At 39.6% G+C, this 26,675-nt stretch overlaps 1 protein-coding gene across 3 annotated transcripts in view; it reads left to right on the forward strand.

The window, feature by feature from the left end:
• Nucleotides 1-26,675, forward strand: part of UGGT2 (UDP-glucose glycoprotein glucosyltransferase 2) — a 126,673-nt gene that overhangs the window by 24,805 nt on the left and 75,193 nt on the right. For 2 of the 3 annotated variants that reach the window (XM_029073585.2, XM_029073587.2), the window contains 7 exons: nucleotides 4,176-4,272; nucleotides 9,178-9,250; nucleotides 10,907-11,007; nucleotides 15,762-15,861; nucleotides 18,131-18,191; nucleotides 24,355-24,446; nucleotides 25,347-25,497. In XM_029073585.2, coding sequence (XP_028929418.1) covers nucleotides 4,176-4,272; nucleotides 9,178-9,250; nucleotides 10,907-11,007; nucleotides 15,762-15,861; nucleotides 18,131-18,191; nucleotides 24,355-24,446; nucleotides 25,347-25,497 — 675 coding nt within the window. The remainder of the gene's footprint in view (nucleotides 1-4,175; nucleotides 4,273-9,177; nucleotides 9,251-10,906; nucleotides 11,008-15,761; nucleotides 15,862-18,130; nucleotides 18,192-24,354; nucleotides 24,447-25,346; nucleotides 25,498-26,675) is intronic. The other variant, XM_029073586.2, reaches the window with a different exon arrangement.

The following is a 26,675-nucleotide window of genomic DNA, read 5'->3' on the forward strand; positions in this document are numbered from 1 at the left end:
TTAGTGCTGTACAGCCAGTATGCACTCAGTAAATACCGTTTGATTGATTGAATATTAATAGGATCATTCTTCCCCAGTTTTGAACCAGTTGGATTTTGTCATTCAAACTGTCACTTAAACTTGGTTTACTTAGGTAAACCATTTCATCTGTATTCTTTGATCCAAGAGCTGTATTGACATGATATTTGACCTTTAAAGAAACCATTTGTTTGTTCAGAATAAAAATGATAGCTTACAGATTGTGAGATGGAGGTGTTTATTATTTTTCATAGTACTTATCAGTATTCCTGAGGAAACTGAAACCGATGAAATTGGAAATCATAGAGGAGTAGGGCTTCTCGGGCATGGCACTGAGAAGGAGGGAAAGGAGGACCAAAAGACCAAGAACGAAAAAAGGACAGAGAATGAGGAATCACAAAGAATGGACAGAGGGAGAGAGAAACTGAGAAATAAAAAAATCCAAAGGGAAACAGAGAAAGGTGGTGCAAGGAAAGAACACTGGAGCAAGATGAGGAGGGGAAGAAAGAAGCTAGATGACTTCTCCTCCTGTTCTTCCACTTCCTTGCTGTTAGGCTACTGCCATCACTGGAGCTTCTGAGTCCAAGCTAGTCAAAAGCAGCACCTTAATGAAAGAATGTGTGCGAGTGCGGTGATGATTGTCCCAACTTATACAATATATCTTATCCCTTGAAGCAGTATGCTTTGTGTTTAAGTGGTAGTTCTCAGGTTTTATGTAGCCAGTGTTTTGCCCTCATCATATATGATAATTAATCAGATCACATTAATCAGATCACACAGAGTTAGGACCTTTAGCTGTTAAGTAAGAATTTGTCTTCAGTGGCTTTCAATTTGTACATCCAGAATATTCATGCTCTAAATTTTCAGTGTATAAAAATGGACACATGTCTACTTATGCTCATTTTTAAATAGATGTGTTTTAAAGGATGAGAAGTATAAATGCAGAAAAATTCTCATGAATTAATTTAGCATATGAGCATCTTGGATTGCAAATCCAAACTAATTAACTAAGATCCAGGTATTAAAATGCATTTTCAAATAGAAAAAATAAATAGAAATAAAATAAACATGTATCTTTGACAAGTAAGTGGAATACTTTCCTGAAACTGATAAAGAAAATTGGTTCTCTGAAATTCCATTTCTTCTGTGGAATCACTGCAGCATGAGTGACATTTATTTCTTTAACTTGCTCTCCAATGCATTTTGTTCTGAATTTTTAAAAATAATCTAAAAGCTGAAACAACAGGTAGTAAGTTTTGTCAGTACCCAACATTGCCAGATTACTGTAATTACAAATAAATCAGTTCACTTGAGGAATTGGAAAATCAGGCCTGGTATTCCTAGATGAAGTATTTTACTTCATTTTTTTCCCCTGAATTTGGGGGCATGTTTTGTAACTTTCTTGCTCAGAGAGATAACCAGTGACATGCTAAGTGGGCTCAGGAGGAGATGTGATTTCAGGAGGGCTTAAAATGAGAACTGGGTTTGTTAAATTTGAAGGGGAACAGGGGGATGATGTGAACAAGCGGTCGGTGGAAAGATGAGAATGGAGCTTCAGAGGAGTGAAGAGTGTGAGCTGGGGTAAAGTGGGAGAAGAGAGCATAAGTTAGAGGAAGGGAGCTGATTTAGTGCCTTAAAAACAATGATCAGGAGTTTCTACATGATGCAAAGATAGATGTCAGGAACATGTGCTGAATAACATTTTAGAAAAACGGCCTGGGAGCAGAAATGGAGAGGGACTGGAGGCAAGGAGATATGTGAGAAGGCTGTTATGGTAGTCAAGCTGGGAAATGACAAGTGGTGGCTGTTTGGATGGAAATGTTATAGAACAATTATACAGGATTTTGTGATTGACTGAATTTTATGGGGGTTGAAAGAGATGAAGATGTCAAGGGTAATGCCATATTTGCAGGTTTCAGAGACTGGGAATATGGTGGTATTGTGCAATGTAATGGGAAAGTTAAATGGAAAAGAGGGTTTGGGAGGGAAAATGACAATTCATTGTGGCACCTATATAGTTTCAGTTGCCTGTAGGCATCCTTGTAGAGTTGACCTGGAGTTGGGAGAAAATCCAAGTTTGTGGAAGAGATGAGAGGTAGATTTGGGAATCTTCTACATAGAAGTGATACTTAAAAACCTGGGCGCAGAGAGCTGCCCAAGGGAATTAATATTGATTGTCAAGAGAAAGGAACAGAAAACAAATAGTCTCAGCGTATTTGTGGTAGAGGAAGAGCCGGTGAAAGATATGGAGAAGGATTGATCAGAGAAGTGAGAGGACTATGAGAAAAGCCAAGTTAGAAAAACCCAAAACCAGGAGAAGGCAGTGCTCCACGGTGTCAAAGGTAACTCAGAAGTTGAGGAAGGTTACGACAGAGTAGAATTTGTTAGAGAAGGTCATTGGTGACATTTGAGAGTACAGTGTTAGTGGAATGAATAAGGCACATACCAGATTGCAAAGGGTAAAGAAAGTAATGAGGAAAGGAAATGGGAGGAGGAATATGGGCAGGAATGGGAGGAGGGGGGTGGGGAAAAGCTGGAAGGTGCTGCAGAATCCAGAGCAGGTATTTTTAAGTTAGGAGGGACGAGGGTATGTTTGAGGGCAGAGGGAAAAGAGCAATCAGTCACTGAGATGGAAGTCAGGGAGAGGAGAATGGGAGTATTTTAACAAGATGAGAGAGAATAGTTTTGGAAGTGTAGGAATAGGGGAAAGGTTTTGAAAGCAGACAGGTGATTTCTTGAGAGAAGCTTAGAGAGTAGATGTGGGCAGGAGAGAGGGTTAGGAAGGTGAGGCTTTAGGAAACTGACACCTGATAGATTTGGTTTTGTCATTAAAGTAGTTGACAAGGTCAATAGGGTCAAGAGAGAAGGGAAATGGGGACACTATGGGCTTCAGGAAAGAGTTAATTCTAGACTAATCTCTTTATGGGCAGAGATTGTGTTTGCTAATTCTGTTATAATCTCCCAAGTGCTTATTTCAGTGCACTGCACATAGTCAGAGCTCTATGAATACCATTGATTGATTAAATCAGTTTAATCTACGTGCAGTGCACTTTACTAAGAGCTTGGGAGCATACAAGACACCAGAGTTGGTAGACATATTCCCTGCCCACAAAGAGCTGAAGTCTACAGGGGAAGACACATTAAAATCAATTATGGGCATGCCCATAATCTGAAAGATCTGGATTATTTGGCAGGGCAGTTGGTCATGGGAATTGAGTGAGGAGAAGTAATGTTGCTGAGCAGAAGACAGGGCAATAAGGATGTTTTTAAAGTGGCTGAAGTTGGCCTCGTGCCTAAAATTTTTGGAGGAAGTGGTATTTCAAAAGGACTAAGAAGGTGGGAGGATTTGGAAAGGGAAAGGAGCACCAGATACATGAGCAAGCAGTCAGATTTAGAAAAGTTGGGAGCAAGGTAGAACAAGGTAAGGTAAAGTGAAGAGTGTGAACTAGAACGTAGTGGGTGAAGAAAAAGCTATATGAGAGGAGAACTGGTGGAAAACCTTGGTACTGTTAGGAACGTGGGTAACCATTGGATTGACTGCCAAATTGCATTTTTGACCACAATCCATGCAGTGGTGTAGCATAGACAAGGAGATTCATTCATTCATTTAATCATATTTATTGAGTGCTTACTGTTTGCAGAGCACTGTAGTAAGCACTTGGAATGTACAATTCGATAGATTGGAGACAGGAAGACAAGTGAGTAAGCTGACAGAAAATTTATTTGGATTATTGCAAATTACTTTTCATGAGGATTAAATCATCACTAATTCATCATACTTTCAGCTAATTATTTTCAGTGCTATGTGGGTCATGATTGGATGTAGAGAACAAGCTTTAAACTTTTTCTAACCTTTGTTTTCAGTCATTTGTCAATGGTCACGATGAGGAAATACCCCTCTGATCATTTCAGCTGGCCATGATGAAGTAGAGTTTAATAAAAGCAATTATTTTTTTCCATTTGTTTTTGTACACTGTAAGGATAGTACATTTATGAAGATGTATTTGTCAAAAACAGTTAAAATTCTGCTATTTATAATAATCTATCCTTCACAAGCAATGCCTTAAATGTTTTCAGATCAAGTTTAGCAATTTCTATTTCTAAAAATATTTTTTTATCATAGTATTTTTTCTTCTCCAAACAATCTCTTTGAATAGAAACCAAAATCCAAGAAAATGTATTTATCTGGGTATGGTGTGGAACTTGCAATTAAAAGCACTGAGTACAAAGTAATGGATGATTCACAAGTTAAAGGTAGGTTTTCTGTGTATGTATTATATAAATAGAAAATTTGGAGACTATATTATGATTTAGTATTTCATACTAACATGAGTTTTGGAATGGCTATCTCATCCTACATATAGTTTTTAAAATATGTGCTTCAAAAGATAAATCAAATGTAGTCCCAGACATAGAAATAATCAATTAAAACCATCGCCCCTGCCCTCCTCCCTTCCTTAACTTCTATTTTTAACCACTCAATCTCCAATGGCTCCTTCCCCTCTGCCTTCAAACATGCCCACGTCTCCCCCATCCTAAAAAAAACCCGCTCTCAACCCCACTTCCCCCTCCAGTTATCGCCCTATCTCCCTACTACCCTTCCTTTCCAAAATCCTAGAACGAGTCATCTACAATTGCTGCTTAGAATTCCTTAACTCCCATTCTCTCCTGGACCCCCTCCAATCTGGCTTCTGTCCCCTCCACTCTACCGAGACTGCTCTCTCTAAGGTCACCCATGACCTCCTTCTTGCCAAATCCAATGGCTCCTACTCCATTCTGATCCTCCTTGACCTCTCTGCTGCCTTTGACACTGTCGACCATCCCCTCCTCCTCCATACCTTCTCTCACCTTGGCTTCATGGACTCCGTCCTCTCCTGATTCTCCTCTTATCTCTCTGTCCGGTCAATCTCGGTCTCCTTCGCAGGTGCCTCCTCCCCCACCCATCCTTTAACTGTTGGAGTTCCTCAAGGGTCAGTTCTTGGCCCTCTTCTGTTCTCCATTTACACTCACTCCCTTGGTGAACTCATCCGCTCTCACGGCTTTGACTACCATCTCTACGCAGATGACACGCAGATCTACATCTCCACCCCTGTCCTCTCCCCCTCCCTTTAGGCTCACATCTCCTGCCTCCAGGATGTCTCCACCTGGATGTCGGCCCGCCACCTAAAACTCAACATGAGCAAGACTGAGCTCCTCATCTTCCCTCCCAATCCCGGTCCTCTCCCAGAATTCCCTATCACCGTGGATGGCACGACCATCCTTCCCGTCTCTCAGGCCCGCAATCTCAGTGTCATCCTTGACTCGTCTCTCTCGTTCACCCCACACATCCTATCTGTTACCAAGACCTGCCGGTTTCACCTTTACAATATCGCCAAGATCCGCCCTTTCCTCTCCACCCAAACGGCTACCTTACTGCTATAGGATCTCGTTATATCCCGGCTAGACTACTGTCTCAGCCTTCTCTCTGACCTCCCTTCCTCCTCTCTCGCCCCGCTCCAGTCTATTCTTCACTCCGCTGCCCGGCTCATCTTCTTGCAGAAACGATCTGGGCATGTCACTCCCTTTCTTAAACACCTCCAGTGTTTGCCTATCAACCTCCACTCCAAACAAAAACTCCTCACTCTAGGCTTCAAGGCTCTACATCACCGTGCCCCTTCCTACCTCTCCTCCCTTCTCTCTTTCTACCGCCCACCCCGCACGCTCCGCTCCTCTGCCGCCCACCTCCTCACCATCCCTTGGCTCGCCTATCGCGCCATCGACCCCTGGGCCACGTCCTCCTGCGGTCCGGGAACGCCCTCCCTCCTCACCTCTGCCAAACTAATTCTCTTCCCCTCTTCAAACCCTACTTAAAACTCACCTCCTCCAAGAGGCCTTCCCAGACTGAGCTCCCCTTCTCCCTCTACTCCCTCTACCACCCCCCTTCACCTCTCCGCAGCTTAACCCTCTTTTCCCCCCATTTCCCTCTGCTCCTCCCCCTCTCCCTTCCCATCCCCTCAGCACTGTACTTGTCTGCTCAACTGTATATTTTCATTACCCTATTTATTTTGTTAATGAATTGTACATCGCCTTGATTCTATTTAGTTGCCATTGTTTTTACGAGATGTTCTTCCCCTTGACTCTATTTATTGCCATTGTTCTTGTCTTCTGTCTCCCCCGATTAGACTGTATGCCCGTCAGATGGCAGGGACCGTCTCTATCTGTTGCCGACTTGTTCATTCCAAGTGCTTAGTACAGTACTCTGCACATAGTAAGCACTCAATAAATACTATTGAATGAATTGTGACCATGAACGTTTGTGGGTGAACTCAGTGTAAAGTGACACAAAATATCATGCCTATTCCTGGTGTTCCAGCAGGCACTCCATTAAGGAGGCAAAAACTGAATCTTTATAATTTGTGTCTGTGTGGAACAAGATAAAATTGAGATTCTATCAGTAATATTTACTGAGCACCACCTTTGTGCAAGACACTGTAATAAGCACGTGGGAGAGTACAGTAGAATTAGTAGATGTGGTCCCTGCCTACTAGGATATTGTTGTTGAGACTTGGATTGGGACAATGGGGCTGAGACAGGAGATATGTAGGGGGTGAAGATCAGGCTGCTGAAACTGAAGAAGAGGAATAGGGCTAGAGAGGAGAATAAGGGGGATGTTTAATAGGGAAGAGGTAGAATTGTGTCACTAGAGAAGCTGCATGGCCTAGTGGAAAGAGCACAAGCCTGATGTCAGAGAACCTGGATTCTCACCCGTGCTCTGCCACTTTCCTGTTGTGTGACCTTGGGCAAGTCATTTAACCTCTCTGTGCCAGTTTCATCATTTAAATACCTGTTCTCCCTCCAACTTAGACTGTAAGCCCCATGAAGGACAGGGACTGTTTCTAACTTGATTATCTTGTATCCTTTCCTGCTTTTAGTTCAGTGTGACACATAGTGAATACCATTATTATTATTGTATAGTTAATAATGTAGTAAAACAGAGACTTCATTTTTAAGATATTATTTGCTGATTAAAAAAAAATAAATTCCCAGGTAATGAAAAAATTGATTTCAACTCTTCGACATTAGCCTTCTCTATAACACTAGCTCTTTTTACTGTCTACATATAGTACTTTACTGAAAGTAAGGTGGTTGTCATCCCTTGTGACCCCAGATGATCAGCTAATACTCCGCTTCCCCCCTCCAGCTTTTCCTAAGCACCTGCACACAACCATTTCTTCCAATACTACTTAGGTTCTATCCAGGTAGATATGTCTGTCAGAAAAATGTTCCCTAATTCCCCTGCAGTGCTCTATCCAAGAGGTGAGCTGGGCATAAGTATCCAGGAATAGGCATGAGTACAGTGTAGCCTAATAGAGAAGTTGTGGTTCTGGAGTCTAGGGAACTGGGTTCTAATCTCGGCTCTTCCATTTTCCTGCTATGTGACCTGGATCAAGTCACTTAACTTCTCTGTGCTGCAGTTCCTCCATTCTTGAAATGAGAATTAATTACCCAATCTCTCTCCCACTTTGACTGGGGGCCCCTTATGCAACAGGGACTATTTGGCCTGATTGACTTGTATCTACCCCAGCACATACTGCAGTGTTGGCACATAGTAAATGCTAAGCAAATTTATTATCAGTATTATATATGTGTAAATGCATTTGGCGTGTTCCAGCCTGGAAACAGGGCTGCATATCCACCCATTTCTGTACTGTCTTTAGTGTTTATAGCCTGCCAACACTGTATCCCATTGTTTTCTCTTTGGACACACAATTTCATGTCCGTGGCTCAGTGGAAAGAGCACGAGCTTGGGAGTCAGGGATCATGGGTTCTATTCCCTTCTCTGCCACTTGTCAGCTGTGTGACTATGGGCAGGTCACTTCTCTGTGCTTCGGTTCCCTCATCTGGAAAATGGGGATGAAGACTGTGAGCCTCACGTGGGACAACCTGATGACCCTGTATCTACTCCAGCGCTTAGAACCGTGCTCTCCAGATAGTAAGCACTTAACAAATACCAACATTATTATTATTATTTTATGTCCTCAAGACCGAGAATTAACATTTCCTCAATTTTTAATGCTCTGACATGAATGTAGAAGATTTTACATACTTTGACTATTTTTTGATGGGTTCTCCATCAACCATCATCTTAATTTGATGGGTAATAAAAGCTGTGCTCCTTATTTGCCTTTAAAAGGTCTTAACACACTCATGTGGATAAGCCACCTGCATCTCACAAAGTGTGCCTTGACAACTCATGTTTCCCTACACTTGCCAGCCTTCTCTCACTTTGTAGTTTGAAATTTGCTTTACCACTTTTTAAATTTTTAGTGTCAGTTCCTCAGGGCCATTTTGGTGTAGGGGTTGCCTGTCCCAAGCATCTGCGTCCCATCTGCTTTCTAAAATGTCCCAATTCCTTCTCTCTGCCCTCTCATTAATGCATTAAATTCTGCCTGCTTCTTGGGTCTGCACTTGGAGTCAGCAGCATTACAGAGAATCTATTATATGAAGGTATAGGATATTAATTTCCTGCCTAGCCACAACCATTTGTGCCAGTTTGTACCATGACCACAGATGTCCCTAGATGTCTAACAACTTAGAAGTAAGTGTCTGATAGGATCTGTCACCTTCGACCTGACAGGCAAGTCATCCAATAACCCTCTGTTGATGTACTACACTTTGGAGTAGGGCACTTGGTACGACGTGCAAAATAGCTGGCCCTGCACAATCCAAATGAAGTGGAAGATTAGAGTTTATGTCTAGTTGACTTGCTTCCAGTAGGCCACCTGAATAAATCAGTCAATCAATGGTATTGATCGAGTACTTATTAACTGTAACAGATGATTGGGACAGTACACTATATATTGTGGTAGTTGGTAGACACATTCCCTGCCCACAATGAGTTTAGAGTCTAAGGGGAGACAGACGTTAATATAAATAAATTGCAGTTATTACCTGAGTGCTGTGTGGCTGAGGGAGGGGTGAATAAAGGGGGCAAATCCAAGTGCAAGTTGGACCCCAAAGTGGATGGTCTAGAAAGTCAACCAAATTATTTCTTAATCCTTCTTTTTATAATTCCAATAATTTTCAGCCATAGAAAAAGCAAAAACTAAAATAACTGATTTAAATTGTACTTCCATTGTGGCCATCAAATTTTGATTTGTTCGGTGTGTCAAAATGCAGCTACAAACGAGACAGACCTGGAAGAGGACAATGAAGAAAATGAAGTTCAGGGATTTCTTTTTGGGAAATTGAAGTAAGTTCAATTTTAGTTATTTAAAATTTGTATTTGAAGGTTTTTATTTTTTAAATCAAAATGAAAAATGAGACATTTAATTTCTGAAAGCTGTTCAAGGTTATATGTAAGTAACAGTTTTTGTTGGATTGGGCTTGATTTCTCAACAGTAATAAACAAGAACTGTGTTGGAATTAGAATTTATAGTGTGTAGAACTAGGAATTGCAATTAATATTCATTTGCTTAAATTGTTCTCAGTTCTCTTGAAAGTCAGATAAATTACAGGTTGAATAATTAACAGCAGTTACACAAAGTCCAGAAGGTTTTTAATCACGAAGAAGACTTAAATGATATAATTAACTTTGATTATAGGCATCACTGCAAAAAACATAATAATTTTAACTTTTATATAGGATGAAAGGAGGTTAAATTCAAAAGCAATAGGAATAGCATAGCTAATATTACTTTTTTGTAGAAAAGGCAATTATTTGGAATATTTATTTTTTAACATCAGTTTCACTAATGGATTTTTAACATTCAACTATACTTGATATATTTAAAAATTAATGCCAGGAAAATAAACTAATAAGGAATTACCTGCCTCCTTAGTGAAAATCTATCAAAAAGTATGTTTGACAAACTCTGTTTAAAGTCTTCCAAAACAATGGATTGAGGAAAGTGATTTTGTAGGATAAACTACCCCTTATAATATCTTTTAAAATTTAAATGTTGTTATAATTTTGAGATTTGGAGGCTTTTCCTAAGTGATTGTTGTTCCCTTTTACTTAAGTAGATTTTTATGATTACCTCCTGATGTCTCAATTTCTAAAAACATACAAAAATTCTCCTTTCAGTCAACCATTAACTCCGATTCAGAGAAGTAATTGCGGGCCTTAGTTAACAGTATCATTAGCCTCGTAAAATCACATTAGCCATAATTATAAAGGGTAAATTGCAAATAATAAAGGTGAAAAATCAAATATGACCTGTTGTCATTTGCAGATTTGCAGGTCACAATAAGAAAGGATATACTGAAATAAAGTTTACAGGAGTAATCGAACTGACATCATAGTTAATTCTTACCCTTAAATGTATGTTTGCAGAGGAATAGAAGAACAAAAGGGATATCACCATTTACCTTCTTGAGAAAAGGCATAAGGGCTTTCATGAAATAGAGATTTTTCTGAGAGATTGATGAAAGTTATCCAAAGGAAGGTTAATATAATTTTAAACCATGCTTTTTAAACCCCAAAATTGGTACAAATATTATATATGAAATAATATGACTCATTCATTACTATATGAATATATGTGTGTATAAGAAATTATCAAAAGGACTTAGCATCTTTTTGAGTTCTATTTATTGGACTGTTGATTAGTTGTGCTAATTGATAACTCTAATTACTAAGTAAATTATTTTAAAATAAATCCATCTGTCAAATTTTTTCATCATAGAACAGTTCCATTTGAAAAGGATAGTGGGAGGAAAATTGGAACTTAAATGCAAATGCCTATTAAAATATTTGCATAAGTCATAAGAATATATTATAAAATCCTTTTGTTGGCACTAGTTCCGAGTTTTACCCTAGGTATTATCCTAAGAGGTGATCTTAGTTTCAGAAAGAAGCTCTAACTGATATAAATAACAAGTGATATTTACTGATATTTTGATTTAGTAAAATTCATCCGGACCTTAAAGATAATCTGAAGGAGTTGAGAAAACACCTTATTGAAAGTACTAAAGAAATGGTGCCTTTGAAAGTTTGGGAACTTCAAGGTATAGTAGTAGTATTTCTACCATATTGTTGAAAAAGCATTTGTTTAACTACACACTTTTGTACTAAATGTGCCTTCATAAAATAATGTGTATTTTCACTAGGTGTACCCCTAGTTCTGAAAAATCACTGTTGTTTAAATTGCAATACATAAAATTGAGAGATTTGTCATACACTAAGGCTCAGGGGGCGAGGTCGGGGAGGGAGTGGGTGGTGGGGAAAATGTGAGTTAATCCCCGCTGCAGAGCTGGAGAGCCCCAGGAAGAAAGGGAGAGGAGCATGGGGATTTTGGTAGCTCTACTAGGAGATCTGAGCTCTGAGATTGGGGGTCGGTGGAGCTTTGCTGATGAGTGCACTGGGAAGGTGAGTGTGAGGTAGAGGGAAAAAACAAATTGGGATGCACAGGGTCAGAAAAGTCCCTGAGGATAAGGGAGGGGGAAAGATATGGAGAGATGGGTAATGGAAGCCATCTACAATAAACATCTTATTTATCTGTAGATCTTGGTTGTCAAGTAAGGAATGGGAAAATAAATTACATTTAAGTCTGTGGGAAAACTTGTCCCACAGTTTGGTGGTTCACACCCACATTTCAAGACATGTAGTAAATATGAAGCTTGGGATGTGCCTAAATTTTATGAATCTGGGTTTCAGAAAAAGATGTTTTTTAATAAAGGTAAAGCTTTACAAATAGTCGAGCTGGAATTAGCATCTAGGACTGCTGCCTCCCAGGCCCAGGCTCTTTCAACTAGGCCACCGTGCTCCTCAATTGGACAAAGCAGTCATTGCTGGGTGACTTTGGACAACCCACTTAACTTCTCTGTGTTTCAATTTCCTCCTTTGTAGAATGTGGATTCATTACCTACTTAGACTGGGAATCCTGTGTGGGATAGAAACTGTGTCTGACTTGATTAACATGTTTCTGCCCCAGTGCTTAGGACAGTGGGTGGCACATATTAGGGTGAAAAAAGAGTCATCACTAATGTGAATCCTTAAATATTTTTTTCCAGTTTAAGCTGACTGTGTTTGAGATACATGTAAGTCTGCATATTACTGGTTTAGAAACTTGTTTTAATTCTGGGTTAAAAAAAAACTAGCACAGGAGCCAGAACATAGATTCACGGTAAAACAGGGGAACATATCTTGCTTTCTTTCCCTTATAAATGCTGATTTTTATTGGACTTTTGCAGGTCCCCCTGATATATTTTTAATGGAAACATCAAGTGAAAGGTCAAACTATTAAATATGTTCTTAAAGAATGCAATGCAGGCGCAGATGTAAAGAAGTTGATTTCTGTATAGCTTCAGTTCTGACCAGCTATATGCCAATATCGTATGGTGAAAATGCTCTTTGGATTAAATTATAAATCATTCCAAAATATAGTTTTCCCCTAAATTCTATCTATGATTTATTCTGATGTCCATCTTCTGTTGTGGACTGTAACTCTTGTGGACAAGGACCACATCTACAAACACTATTATATTTTATTTTCCCATGCATTATAATGTATTATAGAGATCTCTGCCTTAATTTCCTCATTTGTAAAATGTGGATTAAATGAATCTTGTTCTCACTTTTCCCAGGATCAAGGTCAAGACCTTGAGCCTCATGTGGGAGACAGACTTCTCTGACCTGATTATCTTGAATCAACTTCAGCACTTAGGACAGTACTTGATACGTAGCAAGTACTTAACAGAAATTACCATTATTATTCTTTATGCTGTTTGTTTAGCGTTTACTATGTGTCATGCACTGTTCTAAACTCTGGGGTAGATACAAGTTAATCAGGTCAGACATAGTCCCCGTCCCTCATGGGGCACAGTCTAAGTAGGAAAGAAAACAGGTATTGAATCCACATTTTACAGTTGAGGAAACTGAGGTACAGAGAGGTTGTGACCCAGCAGGCAAGTAGCAGAGCTGGAATTACAACCTAGGTCCTGTGACTCCCAGGCCCCATGCTTTTTCCACTAGGTCACCCTGACTCTCCAATTATTATGAATATTACTAGTAAAACATGTGCTATACACTTAATGGATAAAAATAGCTTCTCAGCTGAAAGAACGCATTACTCATTCATCAAGTAATCTCATACATGAAAAATATGTTCTCCTGTTTTTCACAGTAATGTCCAAAAATCTTATAAAATCTAAGGTCAAAAAGTTAAAGTTTAAAAGAATAGCATTAACTTCTAGAAAGCTCTAGTGCCAAATATGTACTATTGTAAGTTGATTGAATTTGGAGGTGATAAAGACCAGCTTTTAAGAACATCACTTTTATTACTTCTGGTACTGGAGATGCCTCATTAATCAGAGGGTCTAGTGAATTAAGATAATATTGGGAATCCTAAACTTCTGAATTTGTTTGGTATTTACTTGGTACAACATATTATTCGGCAAGTATCAGTCTCAATTTCCTTACCTATGATATATGATCATGCATATCTTACAATCTAACATGGATGATCTGTACATAAGCTAGTTTACTGATCAACCAATCAATATTATTTAGGATCATCTGTGTGCAGATAAATCAGTCGGTTGTATTGAGGACTTTCTGGGTACAGAACCCTATACTAAGCACTTGGGAGAAGTGTTATGAGTAGAATGACTTTTCAGAAAAGTGATTGACAGCCTAATCAAGGTATGGACTGGAGAAGAGAGAGGCTGGGAGCAGGGAGTTCAACCAGGAGGCTAAGACGGGATATGACATGCTTGAATCAGTGTGGTAGCAGTTTGAATGGAGAGAAAAGAGCAAATTCAGAGGATGTTGAGAAGATAGAACCTACTGGATTTGGTAATTGATTGAATATGTAGGTCGATGGAGGGAGAGTCAAAGATAAAACCAAGATGGTGAACTTGTGAGTTAAGGAAGGATATTGGTGTCATCAACAGTGTTGGGTTGGTCCCTGGAGGAGTAATGGGTTTGGTAGGAAAGGTGAGTTCAGTTTTTATTGTGGTGATTTGGAGTTAACATTAAATTGATCTCAGAGCAGATAAGTAGCAGAGCTAGGATTACAAAAAGGGTCCTCCATAATCTTTTCACTCCATCGTGTTGCCTTTTCAGAATTCTTAAGTGCTTAGAAAGATATGAAGAGCTAGATTTCCCCATTTTTAAAAGGCATGTTTCATTTAGCTGTATACAATTTCATGGAATGAAGGTAAACACAGTCAAATTACTACATTCTTATTCAGAGTATTTTTGCTAGAAATGGCTCTCATAGGTAAACTCTTCCACTCTTAAAATAAGGAAGTGTCAACCTTGGTGCTTTTTTTGTATTTACTGTATTAGTAAATTGGATAGAGTTGGTAGTTGAGAGTCTTCAAACAATACATCCTTGAATTTCTCTCCAAGTAAATAGGGTCCTTCTTATGAGAGCTTCAAGTTGTACATCTGAGGTGATATTTCATTTAATATTTAATAATAATGGCTTTTAATATTTAATATGAACTGTTCAATATTGATAGTATTTCAATCATAAAGCTGAGGCAGATTCTTAATGGAGGAGTTTTTCATGCCCCTCCAACTTTTTGAGTTAAATGAGGGAAATCTGGAAATAATCTCCCTTAACACAATTATCTTTTATTTTGGCTATCCTACATTGCTTTTTATTCCTTTTTGTATTATTATGCCTCTTTTTGTGTGCAGAAGCAGAGGAGGAGACCACATGGCAGGGAGGGGAAGAATCCTTCTTATTTTCTTCTCCTTCCCCATTTTTTTCCTTTTTTCCTTTCCTGTCTTCTCTTTTTCTTCATTTCCTCCTCATTCACTTCTTCCAATCAATCAATTAATGGTATTTATTGAATGTTTACTGTGGACAAAGCACTGTATTAAACACTTGGGAAAGTACCATTCAATAGAATAGGTAGTTCCAATCCCTGATCATAAGGGACTTAGTCCTCGTCAACTTCCCTCCCTCTTTTTGCCTCTTGTGGCTCTCTCAAAGCCCGCTTCAGAAAGGAAATATTGACACCAGTTGTGAGCACCCCGGGCTCGAATCAACCAGGACCTTCCTGGATCGGGGAAGCCTCGGTGACACAGAGTGGAACCAAGCCACACCTCTGATCATCAAGATTACTGTGGAAAGTTTTTACTTAGTATGACCGACGTGCAAGGGAGTGACACATACATACACTCACTCCACCAAGGGTCCAGTATCAGTCTGTTAGTCAAGCCCGTTCTGCCAGTGCTGCTTCTTTCTGCTTCCAAGTGCTGCTCCCCTGCTCTGTCTACTGCTCCACTGCTGCGCGTGCTGCTCCAGGTGCTTTCCTCTGCATGCTGCCTCCCTCCTTCTCTTGCTGCTTCTGTGTGTCTCAGTGTGCCTTCTGCATGCCTCCTCTCGATTCAAAATGAGGACCTTTTATCTGCCTTAGGCATTGCAGCTGTGGCTCTCTGCGTCAGTCATTGATTGGTCCAGGCCCATTCCCAGGTAGAACAGGGAGAGAAAGTCACACCTCCCTCCATGCTCTACCCCCCCCACAGGCCAGCAATCATCTGCCTCGAGTCGAGCCCATCAGTGCCTTCGCCAGTCTTTTCCTTCTTCTTGTTCTCGGGATCACAGTCACCAATAAGGCAGCTTGTTGCAGGCTCATCACAGCACCCTTGATTAAATATGTAACTCTAAGAAATTGGGAAGCAAGTGCAATCTTTTATGTGCTTGAATAAAATGCTATTACGATGTAGTTGCAATTTATCACATGTATGCATGTATAAAATGCTTACAGACTGTGGGAATTACTGACCTATGGTTTCTTTCTTCCAGATATTAGTTTTCAAGCAGCTTCTCAAATTATGTCTACTCGTGTTTATGATGCCTTAAAATTAATGAAAGACATTTCTCAGAACTTCCCAATAAAGGCCAGGTATTTAAGAATTCTTTGTTTTTTATTTAATTGTCTTTTAATTTAAATGGTCTTTGAGCTGGTCTTACTGTGAATTTGCAAAATGCAAATTTAACAAATTTTAAAGTGTAGAAGATGGTATCTTCTGATACCGTACTTTAAAATAGTGAAAATAAGTAGTGTCTTTCTCCTTTCCATAACTTCACTGTATAAGCTTTTAATGCATTCACATTTCAGCTGGTTTTCTATGCTTCAAGGGGCTTTTGTCCATCTTATTGATGGAGGATATGTTCAGATGTTCATTATGGTTTTCTTATATCTATATAAAGCTCTCTTTTTGTCTATGATGGTGGTTCTTTCTGCATTTTTGTGTATGTATGTGTGTGTTCCCAGAACATCTTTGTTGCTGAGGCAAAATAGTTAGGAGACTATAAACACAATTTCTGGATTTCCTGAGCTTGGACAACCTACATGTAGCCACATATGTTTCCTAGCTTGATCCATATCTCCAGCCACAGATTGATGTGAATCTCTGTTTTGTAATGATCCTGAGGAGTCTGAGATGGTAGTGTTTTATTTCTTGCCTCATTAATTATTATTATTTGTTAAGTGCTTACTATGTACTAAATGCCAGAGTAGATAAATGGGGCTTCTTGTCTGTCGGAGAATAGATATTGAATCCCCATTTTGCAGATGAGGGAACTGAGGCACAGAGATAAGTGACTTGCTTAAAGTCACAGCAGGTAAGCGGCAGAGCCAAATTAGAACCAGGCGCAAAGAGTTTTTTTCACTTCTCACTTGTTTTCATCAAACCAAAATCTCGAAGGCTTACCTGGGATGATAGGTTTGTGGATTCTTCATTCTCTTTTTTATATGGTGGAATCATTTTACTCCTCAGTAGGGTTGAGCACTACTTGGTTTGTGCTGGAATTGGCTGGGATTCGGTTCCTGGGACCTGTGAGCCTAGCCAGGTTGAAGTCCTGAGACCAGAGGAAGAGCTGCAGAGCCTTTTGGGGGAAGATTTGCATTAGATCTCTGCATGTCTGCATTTAAGAACTCTGGGCAGAGAGCTTCAGGAGACTAGAAATTGAGAAGCTTTGACCCATTAATAATAATAATAATAATGTTGGTATTTGTTAAGTGCTTACTATGTGCAGAGCACTGTTCTAAGCGCTGGGGTGGACACAGGGGAGTCAGGTTGTCCCACGTGGGGCTCACAGTCTTAATCCCAATTTTACAGATGAGGGAACTGAGGCACAGAGAAGTTAAGTGACTTGCCCACAGTCACACAGCTGACAAGTGGCAGAGCTGGGATTCAAACTCATGAGCCCTGACTCCAAAGCCCGTACTCTTTCCACAGAGCCACGCTGCCGCCCCGGCAGCAAAGAGTTTTAATTTAAGCACCTGTCACTTCTTCATTCAGCACTGCTGCTGAGAAATTTCATTTAGCAATGAGATGAGATCCTGACTTTGCCCTAGGACTACTCAGACTGAGCTACTGTGAATGGATCTATAGCCAGACTCCAGGTTGAATGGTAATATAGATCTCTCCCCACCCCACCCCCTGGCTCTCTTTCACTCTTATGGATTTGGTAATTTGTTAAGCTCTTACTATGAGCTGGGCCCTGTACTAAGAGCTGGGTAGATTCAAGATTGAATTCTGTTCTTTTGGGCTTATTTTGTGAGGAATTGATAGAGCAAGGACTATTTATGTGATTCTATAACCATTGGGTATCTACCTACACTTTTGTGCCAAAGGTGTTGTCTGAACAGGGAAACTTGTGATAGGGGAGAAGAGGGATTCCACTGATGAGAGAAAAACTGATTTTTCAGAGAATCCTCATCAGCCCGTGGGCCTAATGTTGACATATAAATTAGTGATTTTCCCAAATTTCAGTAGGGGAAAAATGTGCAGATAAATGAGGCCTAGAATTTCCTGATTTCATTTCTAAGCAATTAAGTAGAAATTCAGCAATAAATGAATGATTTGAGCAATGGCAAGTTTATGGATTGCTCCTGAGGTGCTACAGTGAGAAAATTTTATAGGAAATTCTGTGATTTTGGTCAAGTTTGTGGTCTTGAATCAGCTATCAGAATAGAGTCTAGAGATGTATATCTTCCAGGGCTCTAGATAAACCATTTTTTTTTATTGACAAATTTGGGATGGTGACAGGACAGAACTTCTTGTGGGTTTTTCTGTTCAGCTGGAAGCAATCTGAAGAGAAATCCTCCATCAAAGGAGGAGGTTTAAAGGAAGGATGATTGATATGAGTATTTATTATTTCTACAGATCTCTGACAAGAATTGCCGTGAACCAAGACATGAGAAAAGAAATAGAAGAAAATCAAAAGGTTTGTCTTTTCCTTATTCATTTATAAATTACTGTTGTAATATGGCTGCCATACTTTTTCTGAAAGTATGGAAAAATGAATTTTACACTTTTCTACATTAAAATAATTGAATTGATTTCAATTTCTTCTTTTCTCTTTTTGCTCTTTTAACAAATAGTTTATTGTATATAGGCTTAATCTACTAATTACTTCCTATTAATTGATGAAAGGACTTATTATCCTCAATTCTCCCATTATTCAGAAGGCTCATGAGTTCAGTGCATGGAATGTTGTCAAAAAAAGACACTAGATTAAAATCTCATGGATATTTAAGTGTGTTTACATTATGTAGGACCACTGTATTCTCACAGAATTGCACATATGACCTTCAAACTATGAATGAGACCTGAACTGGACTTAAATAGTATCTCATATAGAGAGGTTATTTTAAAAATAAAATCTCTGTTAGAGAAACTATCACATTTATGTAAATGCCATGGAATCTTAAAATATTGTCCTTAAATTTGAGAGTTAATATGGGCATTATAATAATACTCATCCCAAACCCACAACACTTAGTACATATCCTTACACTCTATCTCCCATATCTTTAACTTATTTTAGTGTCTGTCTCCCCTTATAAACCCGAAGCTCCTTGTGGGCAGGGATTGTGTCTTCCAAATCTATTGAATTGTACATTCCTGAGTGCTTAATATGTTTTCTGCACACAGTAAGTACTCAAATACCATTGATTGATTGCTGTAATACACAGTTTTGCCTAGTATATTTGTTTTTAAACTGATGGGAGTTTTTTTTGCTGTGAACTCTACCTTCTTCTTTCCCCACATCACCTAAGAAAAGGTGAAAGCATTTTTGCGTCCTTACTTAGTATTAGTAATATTACTTGTAAAGTTAATCAACCATAGTTTAATAATCCGTAGTTACAAGTCACCAAATGACAAGCACAAAATAATATTGGTTTACATCTTTTACTTCAGTTACATGTTCCCAAGCATCTAGTATATAGCTATTCATGTGTTTGTCTTGTAACGCTATTTGGCAATTAACATTGCTTTATTGCTTATGAACAGAAAGGGTCCCATTAAATCAAGAAACTCATAATTTGAGTTAAAATGTGACTTTCCCAGTGCATTGGAAAAATTCTTGGAAAAATTGAGTCCCTTATGTCCATAACTGTAAGGTCTTTATGGATAGGGAATGTCTCTGCTAATTCTGTTGTATTGTGCTCTCCCAAGCATTTAGTGCAGTGCTGTGTACATAGTAAGAGCTTGGTAGGTACCAATGATTGATTGACTGATAAACACGGTAGTTAGTAATATGGGGTACTCATCCCTAATTTACTCTGAAGGAGATGGGAATCGGTCAGAAAGACTCTCGTCAGTTTAGACTCAAACATTCATTCTGCAATGAAATAACCTCAGGCTCTTAATGAACTTCTCTTGTCAGCCAACTTTGCAGCTTAAGCTGTGACTGCAGTTTATTGATTTATGTTGGGTTTTTCAATAAATCTGTAAATACCAGCTATAAGTCTTAGTGCCCCGATCCTTTGCTTCCCCTATATTCCATTACAGTCAGTCAATCAATAGTGTGTATTGAGTGTCTGCTGTTTGCAATGCAGTGTACTAAGCACTTGGGAAACTATAATAGAACTTCACCCTCAAGGAGCATAAAGGGAAATTATCGCTAAAATAAATTACAGATCAGAGAAAGAAATAGAATATACAAGATAGATGCATAAGCACTAAGCATAAATTCTTAGGTGATGTGGAAATGCTAAAGTGGAAGTTAGGGGAAGACCTGGAGGAGATGTGATTCAGAAGGGCTTTGAAGATGGGAAGAGTTTTGCTCAGTCAAGTATCAAGGAGAAAGGATTTCCAGACAGAGGGCAATTATTCGGTGGAGGCAGTTATGTGAATAAATTACTCATCTGCCTCATAGACTGTAAGCTTGTTGTGGGGCAGGGAACATATCTACTAACTCCAAATTGTTCTCTCCCAAGTTCCTTGTACAGTGTTCTTCACAGTAAGCGCTCAATAAATGCCACAGATGATGATGATGATAATGGTGGTGGATAGTTTAGAGCAGCCATTCCTGGAGCCTGGAGGTAACCCAGATGGCTTGTAAAGATTTCCCTCCAGCCTTATGCTTCTATCACTTCTGACACAGTAATCATCATTTGCAGAGAGCAACATGCATATGAACATTCTTTGTTAGAAACTAATTATTATATTGCCCCAAGCCTCAAACACTTTTTAGTCTTATACCCAATTACTTTTTCTTTTCAAATTTCATTATCTTGGATGGGGATAATTCAGTTAGGCACAGCTTACAAACCTCTTCTCCTAGAGGAATACACATTTCTTGTGATTTATTATTGGTGTTTGAAAGAGGAAAAAAAAGATTCCTAGCACTAATGAGTAAAATAATCTTGGTCCTGCTTTATTCAGGATGCCAGTTTATTTACCTTGGATGCTCTGCTCATTACACTGAATATCTCTCCCCTCACATCCTCTGTTCTCCTCCCTTTCCTTTACCACAGCCCAGTTTTACCCTTCTGTCAGTCCCCCCATTCAGTCTCCGATCCCTAAAACTCCATCATACCCCTTGCCTGTCTGTTACCCCAAACCAGCACCTGCTCCCTCCCAGTACAAACACACAAATCCACTCTGTGTTCCCCTTCCACAACTCTGTTCCCCTGTAGTCTGTGGAATTCCTGCTCCATCAGTAGATATAATTGATTGTAAGCATACCACCAGGAACTCCCTTTCATTTGCCCCTCATTCCCCAATGTTACTTCTGGTCTGTCACCTTCTCCATCGATTCTCATGTCACTTCGTCTGTGCCACTCACTGCAGCTACTGCTCTTCTCTTTCCACCTCTGCATTTCTGATTCACTTTGACAAATTTCTCCCTTTCCTACTCTAACCCCTTTCTCCCATTCTGACCCATGGGAACTTCTGACTCCGTGTTGGTGACCCCTCTGAACATCTCCAACCTCTCAACGGTTCTAATCTATTATTATCTAATTATATGATTATGCGTGGCTCAGTGGAAAGAACCTGGGCTTCGGAGTCAGGGGTCATGGGTTCCACTCCCGGCTCTGCCACTTGTCAGCTGTGTGACTGTGGGCAAGTCACTTAACTTCTCTGTGCCTCAGTTACCTCATCTGTCAAATGGGGATTAAAAAAAAACTGAGCCCCATGTGGGACAACCTGATCACCTTGTATCCCCCAGCACTTAGAACAGTGCTTTACACCTAGTAAGTGCTTAACAAATACCACAATTATTATATCCATAAATTATTTATATTGTCTGTCTCTCCCTCTAGACTGTAAGCTTATTGCAGACAGGGATCGTGCCTACCAACTGTTACATCATCCTCTCCCAAGCGCATATTACAGTGGTCACTCAGTAAATACATTTGGTTGATCAATTTAATTCTAACCTTCTGAACTGCCTCCCTCGCCTGCAACCTGGATCCACTTCACTTGTCAGGACTCCCTATCCATCTTCCTATCCCTTGATGCCAAAGCCCATACCTTCATCTCTGCTGTCTACCAAATTATATCTCCTTCTTCATTCTTCCACCACCAGCACTACTGTCTCAGCCCTGAATTCCCTCACAGTCTGCGTCCTCCACTCCTGCATGTGGCTAACGGCTGCTGGTAGAAATCTATGCTCTGCATCAGCTACTTCAGTTTCACTCGAATCTGCTATAATTCAACTCCCTCTCCAGCCTAGCATACTTCTCACATGAGAGTAATCTTTACTACTCAGCTCCTCAGTACTGAGAAACTAGGAATCACTCCTTTAGGAGGCTCATCGGATGAGTATTCTATTTTTTAAAAGCCATACTGTTTATCCAAAGGAATGAAAGTAGCCATGGAATCAGGGTTCTCATCCCAGCTATGCCTGATGGGGCTATGTACTATCACTGATAAAGAACCATCGTGGCCTAGTAGTGAAAAGAGGATGGGTCTGGGAGTCAGAGGACTCAACCTGCCATATGTTTGCTGTGTGAGACCTTGGGCAAGTCACTTAACTTCTCCTGTTCTCCTTCCCACTTAGACTCTGAGCCCCATGCGTGACAGGGACTGTGTTCAACCCAATTAACATGTATCTACCCCAGTACTTGGAACAGTGTTTGATGTATAGTAAGTGCTTAACAAGGACTGAAAGCAGCATGGCAGAGTGAATAGAGCACAGGCATGGGAGTCAGAAGGATCTCGGGTTATAATCCTGGCTCCTGCGCATGTCTACTCTTTGACTTTGGGGAAGTCACTTAACTTTTCTGTGCCTCAGTTACCTCATCTGCAAAATGGGAATTAAGACTGTGAGCACCTAGTAGACAGGGACTGTGTCCAACCTGATTAACTTGTATCTACCCTATGTGCTTAGAACAGTGTTTGGCATATAGTAAAGCACTTAAGTACCATAATTATTATTACTAATTATTATTAAATACCATTAAAGAAAGGTTTCTAACCAAAGAACTACCTCCATGAGTCAGGCAGAGCACTGTACTAAGCACCTGGAAGAGTGCAATTCAACAGAATTAGCTGGCACATTCCCTGCCCTTAACAAGCTTACAGTCTCCTGAGAAATAGTTGACTAAAGTGGGTGGCAAAGATGGCAGCAGCTCCCAAGACCTATTGGATTAGGGTACTAAACTGCAGTCTCTTCAGCTGAAAATGTGTCCTGGGTATAAAATCACCTTTATATACATTTCACTATGTGCAGCATCCCTCCCCCACATTCACTTGTGGTCCTCCATGTCCCAGAAGGAATATAAATGAAAGGGAAGAGAAAGAGAGAGTTGTGTCACACAAACCCCTAAGCACTAAAATCAGTCCTTCCTGCAGGTTCTCAGTTCTAAAGTCTCAGGACTGAGGTACATCTTTCATTCTTGAAAGGACACTGCGGCTTCCTCTATTTAAAATACCTCCTTTGGTAACAAAACCTCCTTTGGTAACCCATTCCTTGGCTTAGAGGTGTTTTCATGGTGGAAGATGATTCCCTGTATTAAATATGAATCTCTCCCAATGGAGTCATGCCATTTTTTCTCACTGTGGCATGGAGGTAGCAGACCTCTTAGGACTTAGGAGGAATCTGTCTGATTCCAATCTGCTTAGGCCAGTGCAAACCCAAGTAAGTAATCAATCAGTGGTATTTATTGAGTTCTTATTGTGTGCAGAGCAACAGAGTGGGCAAGATGTGATCATTGATCAAAAGGAGTTTATCTCCAGAGGAGAATGTCATGCACATTCTTCTCAACCCTCCTTCCCAGTACAGATTCCCTATGCAACAGCCCCCACCTTTTGCTATACTTTTGGAAAAGGGCAGATAAGGCCAGCCACCTTTATTGCTTTCAAAATTATGGGCAGCAGATTGTTCAAATGCATAACAAATCAAATGCAGGTAATTAAATAAGAAACCAATATAACAAAGAGATTTTACTGGCATTTCAATTATTCCCAGACAATTAACTTAGTGGAGAAATTGTAATGAAAATAAAGAAGTTCTGAATAAATCTCCCTCTCCCCTTTCACATCTTCTAGAAAACATGCTTTCATCATTGAGAATTTTTTTAAGACAGTTCAACCATCTTATGGTATTTATGTCTGATTGGTAATATAATTAAGATTGGTAATATTATTAAGAGTGAATAATTTGTCCACAAGTAGCGCCAATATTTAGCAACCTGCCAACATTTCAAAAGTAAGCAATTTTCTTATTATAAAGCTCCAAGCTAAGTCTTGGTAAAACTTATTTGGTAAAGTTGATTAGTGGGCTTAGCGTGGCATTGCTGTCTAGCCAATTAGCAGAATAGCTGTTCACTCCTTGAGAGTGTGAGGATACTAAGTTTGAAACCAGATTCCTGGAGGAACAACTAATTGTCTCCTCTCAGCACTCATGCTCAAGTCTCAGCTCCAGACTCGCAGTTTGTATCTCCCAGGGAGATAAAGTATGGGAGTATTATATTAAAAATAATGAGGTAGTGTAGAGGTAGAAGACAACTGGCCTCCAATCTGCATTGCTACTGCTAATTCTAAGAATCTTCATGTTCCGTTCTGTCAGCATTCTATTTCAAGATCTAGGATACTTACTTAGACACTCTTTCATTTTCTTGATTAACCAGACATAGTTTTGTTTCTATCTCAAGAATTTCCCTGAAGTCCTTGGAATTCAGCCGGGGGATGCTCGTCTGTTTATAAATGGTCTCCATATTGACTTGGATCTTCATGATCCTTTTAGGTAAGAATGACATAACCGAACATTCATTAATTTAAGTTTATCACTCCAGGTTTGTTTTCTTTTAAATGTAGTGACTTTCTGACCTCCCATAATGTATTGTTTGAGTTAGACACTATATGGTTTGAAGAATTATATAGAACTAGCATGTGTTTCCAAAGGTGAGTTGTAACTCATTATGTTAAGCAGTTTGCATTTTGAACAATTTACTGCAGTAATGTTTGTGCTTCATAGTTTGGGAGTTTTTTATTTGACTTTTCTTTGCTTCTTGAATTAATGATAGAAGTAGTGACCTGAAATACTGTGTTTCATCTTTTCTTGCCTAGGGATTATATCTCTAACTAGGTGGGAAGAAATGTACAGTGTCATATTCATTCTTTCATATTTCTTATAGAGATTTGATTACCATATCTCAACCAACATAGGTATTGCCTCGGAGTCTAGTTAGAATTAGGTTCCTTTAGTAAGAGAGCGTAGTCGTTTGTAAAGAAGCAGCATGGCTCAGTGGAAAGAGTCCAGGCTTGGGAGTCAGAGGTCATGGGTTCAAATTCCAGCTCTGCCACTTGGCAGCTGTGTGACTGTGGGCAAGTCAACTTCACTTCTCTTCACTCCTCTGTGCCTCAGTTACCCTATCTGTAAAATGGGGATGAAGACTGTGAGCTTCACGTGGGGCAACCTGATTACCGTGTATCTACCCCAGCACTTAGAACAGTGCTCTGCACGTAGTAAGCGCTTAACAAATGCCATCATTATTATTATTATTATTATTATTAAAGTAAAATTTAGAGTTATTGTTGCTAGAACATTTGAAATGACTCAGTCCATTTTCACTATTTAAAATTTTAACATTGATTTTGAAATCAGGAAAATGTTTTGGATTTATTTCTTCTCTTTCAATTCAAGCATTTTGGAAATACTAAAATCAGATGGGAAAGTAATGCATGGTCTTCATGATCTTGGACTCAACGAGGAAGACCTCAGCAGACTTCTAAGATTAAATACACATCCTACAGATGTCAGCTATGCATTAGATATTCGTCATCCTTCAATTATAGTAAGTACATAAATAATCCTATAGCATAAATGACAAGTAAATTATCTAGGGTAATTTTTGGAACCTATTTTTTAAAAAAAATTAATGTCTCCCAGAAATAAGATGGGGATTTTAGAAAAGGTCAAGGAGGGAGAGATGGGAGGGAACACAATTAGAGTGTAAACTCCTGGAGGGTGTAGGGACTATGACTCCTAACTCTTTTGTACTCTTCCAAGTGCTAAGTACAATGTTCCTTAAATACAATTGATTGATTGAACAGAAGGCGGAAAGAATGGCTGAAGTAGAGGTATATGGAAGAATACGAGATGGAACAGATTGGGAAATAGGAAGAAAGCAGACTGAGATTAGGTTGGTGATAAGGGAAGGGGAAGGATGGTGACATAGGGAGAGTTACTAGAAAGGGGAGAAAGGAGAGCAGTTGAGGTAGATTGGAAAGGAAGATGGGCTTTCGTGGGGGATAAAGGGGAGTGGAAGATGCAGCATGGTGTAGTGGATAGAACACAGGACTGGAAGTCAGAAGATCATACGTTCTAATCGCAGCTCTGCCACTTGACTGCTGTGTGACTTTGGGTGAGTTACTTCACTTCTCTGTGCCTCAGTTACCTCATCTGCAAAATGAGGATTGGAACTCTGAGCTCCATATGGGACTGGGGCTGTGTCCAACCTGATTTGCTTGTATCCATTCTAACACTTAGTATAGTCTGTGGCACAAAGTAAGTGCTAAACAAATACCATTATCATTATTAGTATTATTATTAGTATTATCATTGGTCTGGACAGAGCACTTTAACTGTGGTGAGTGAAGCAGAGTTTTCAACATTTGATAGTTTATCTTTGCTTCAACAGTGTTCAGTGTTTTGTGTTCTAATTTTTATGATTCTCACTGTTCCAAAAGGTGGGCTTTCAGAGTCTCATATTTTGCTGTTTCAAATTCAATGACTGAAAGTTTGGTGGCAAGATAGGAGGTGCTCAGGGGAAGGCAGCTGCAGATACTTTGAGTGCTACCAAGCCACTGTCATGGTTCAATATAACCCAGTATTCTGGAAATACTGAGACTATGGCTTCTCTTCACATTTCTCAAATGTTCAAACAGTATCCAGAGACCAAAGTGTGTAGGTAAGTCTAGTCAGGTGACAGACCTCTTTTTTGAAAGATTCAAGAGTACAACTGGGAAGCTG

The sequence above is a fragment of the Ornithorhynchus anatinus genome, chromosome 10, assembly GCF_004115215.2.
Source record: "Ornithorhynchus anatinus isolate Pmale09 chromosome 10, mOrnAna1.pri.v4, whole genome shotgun sequence".
NCBI lineage: Eukaryota > Metazoa > Chordata > Mammalia > Monotremata > Ornithorhynchidae > Ornithorhynchus > Ornithorhynchus anatinus.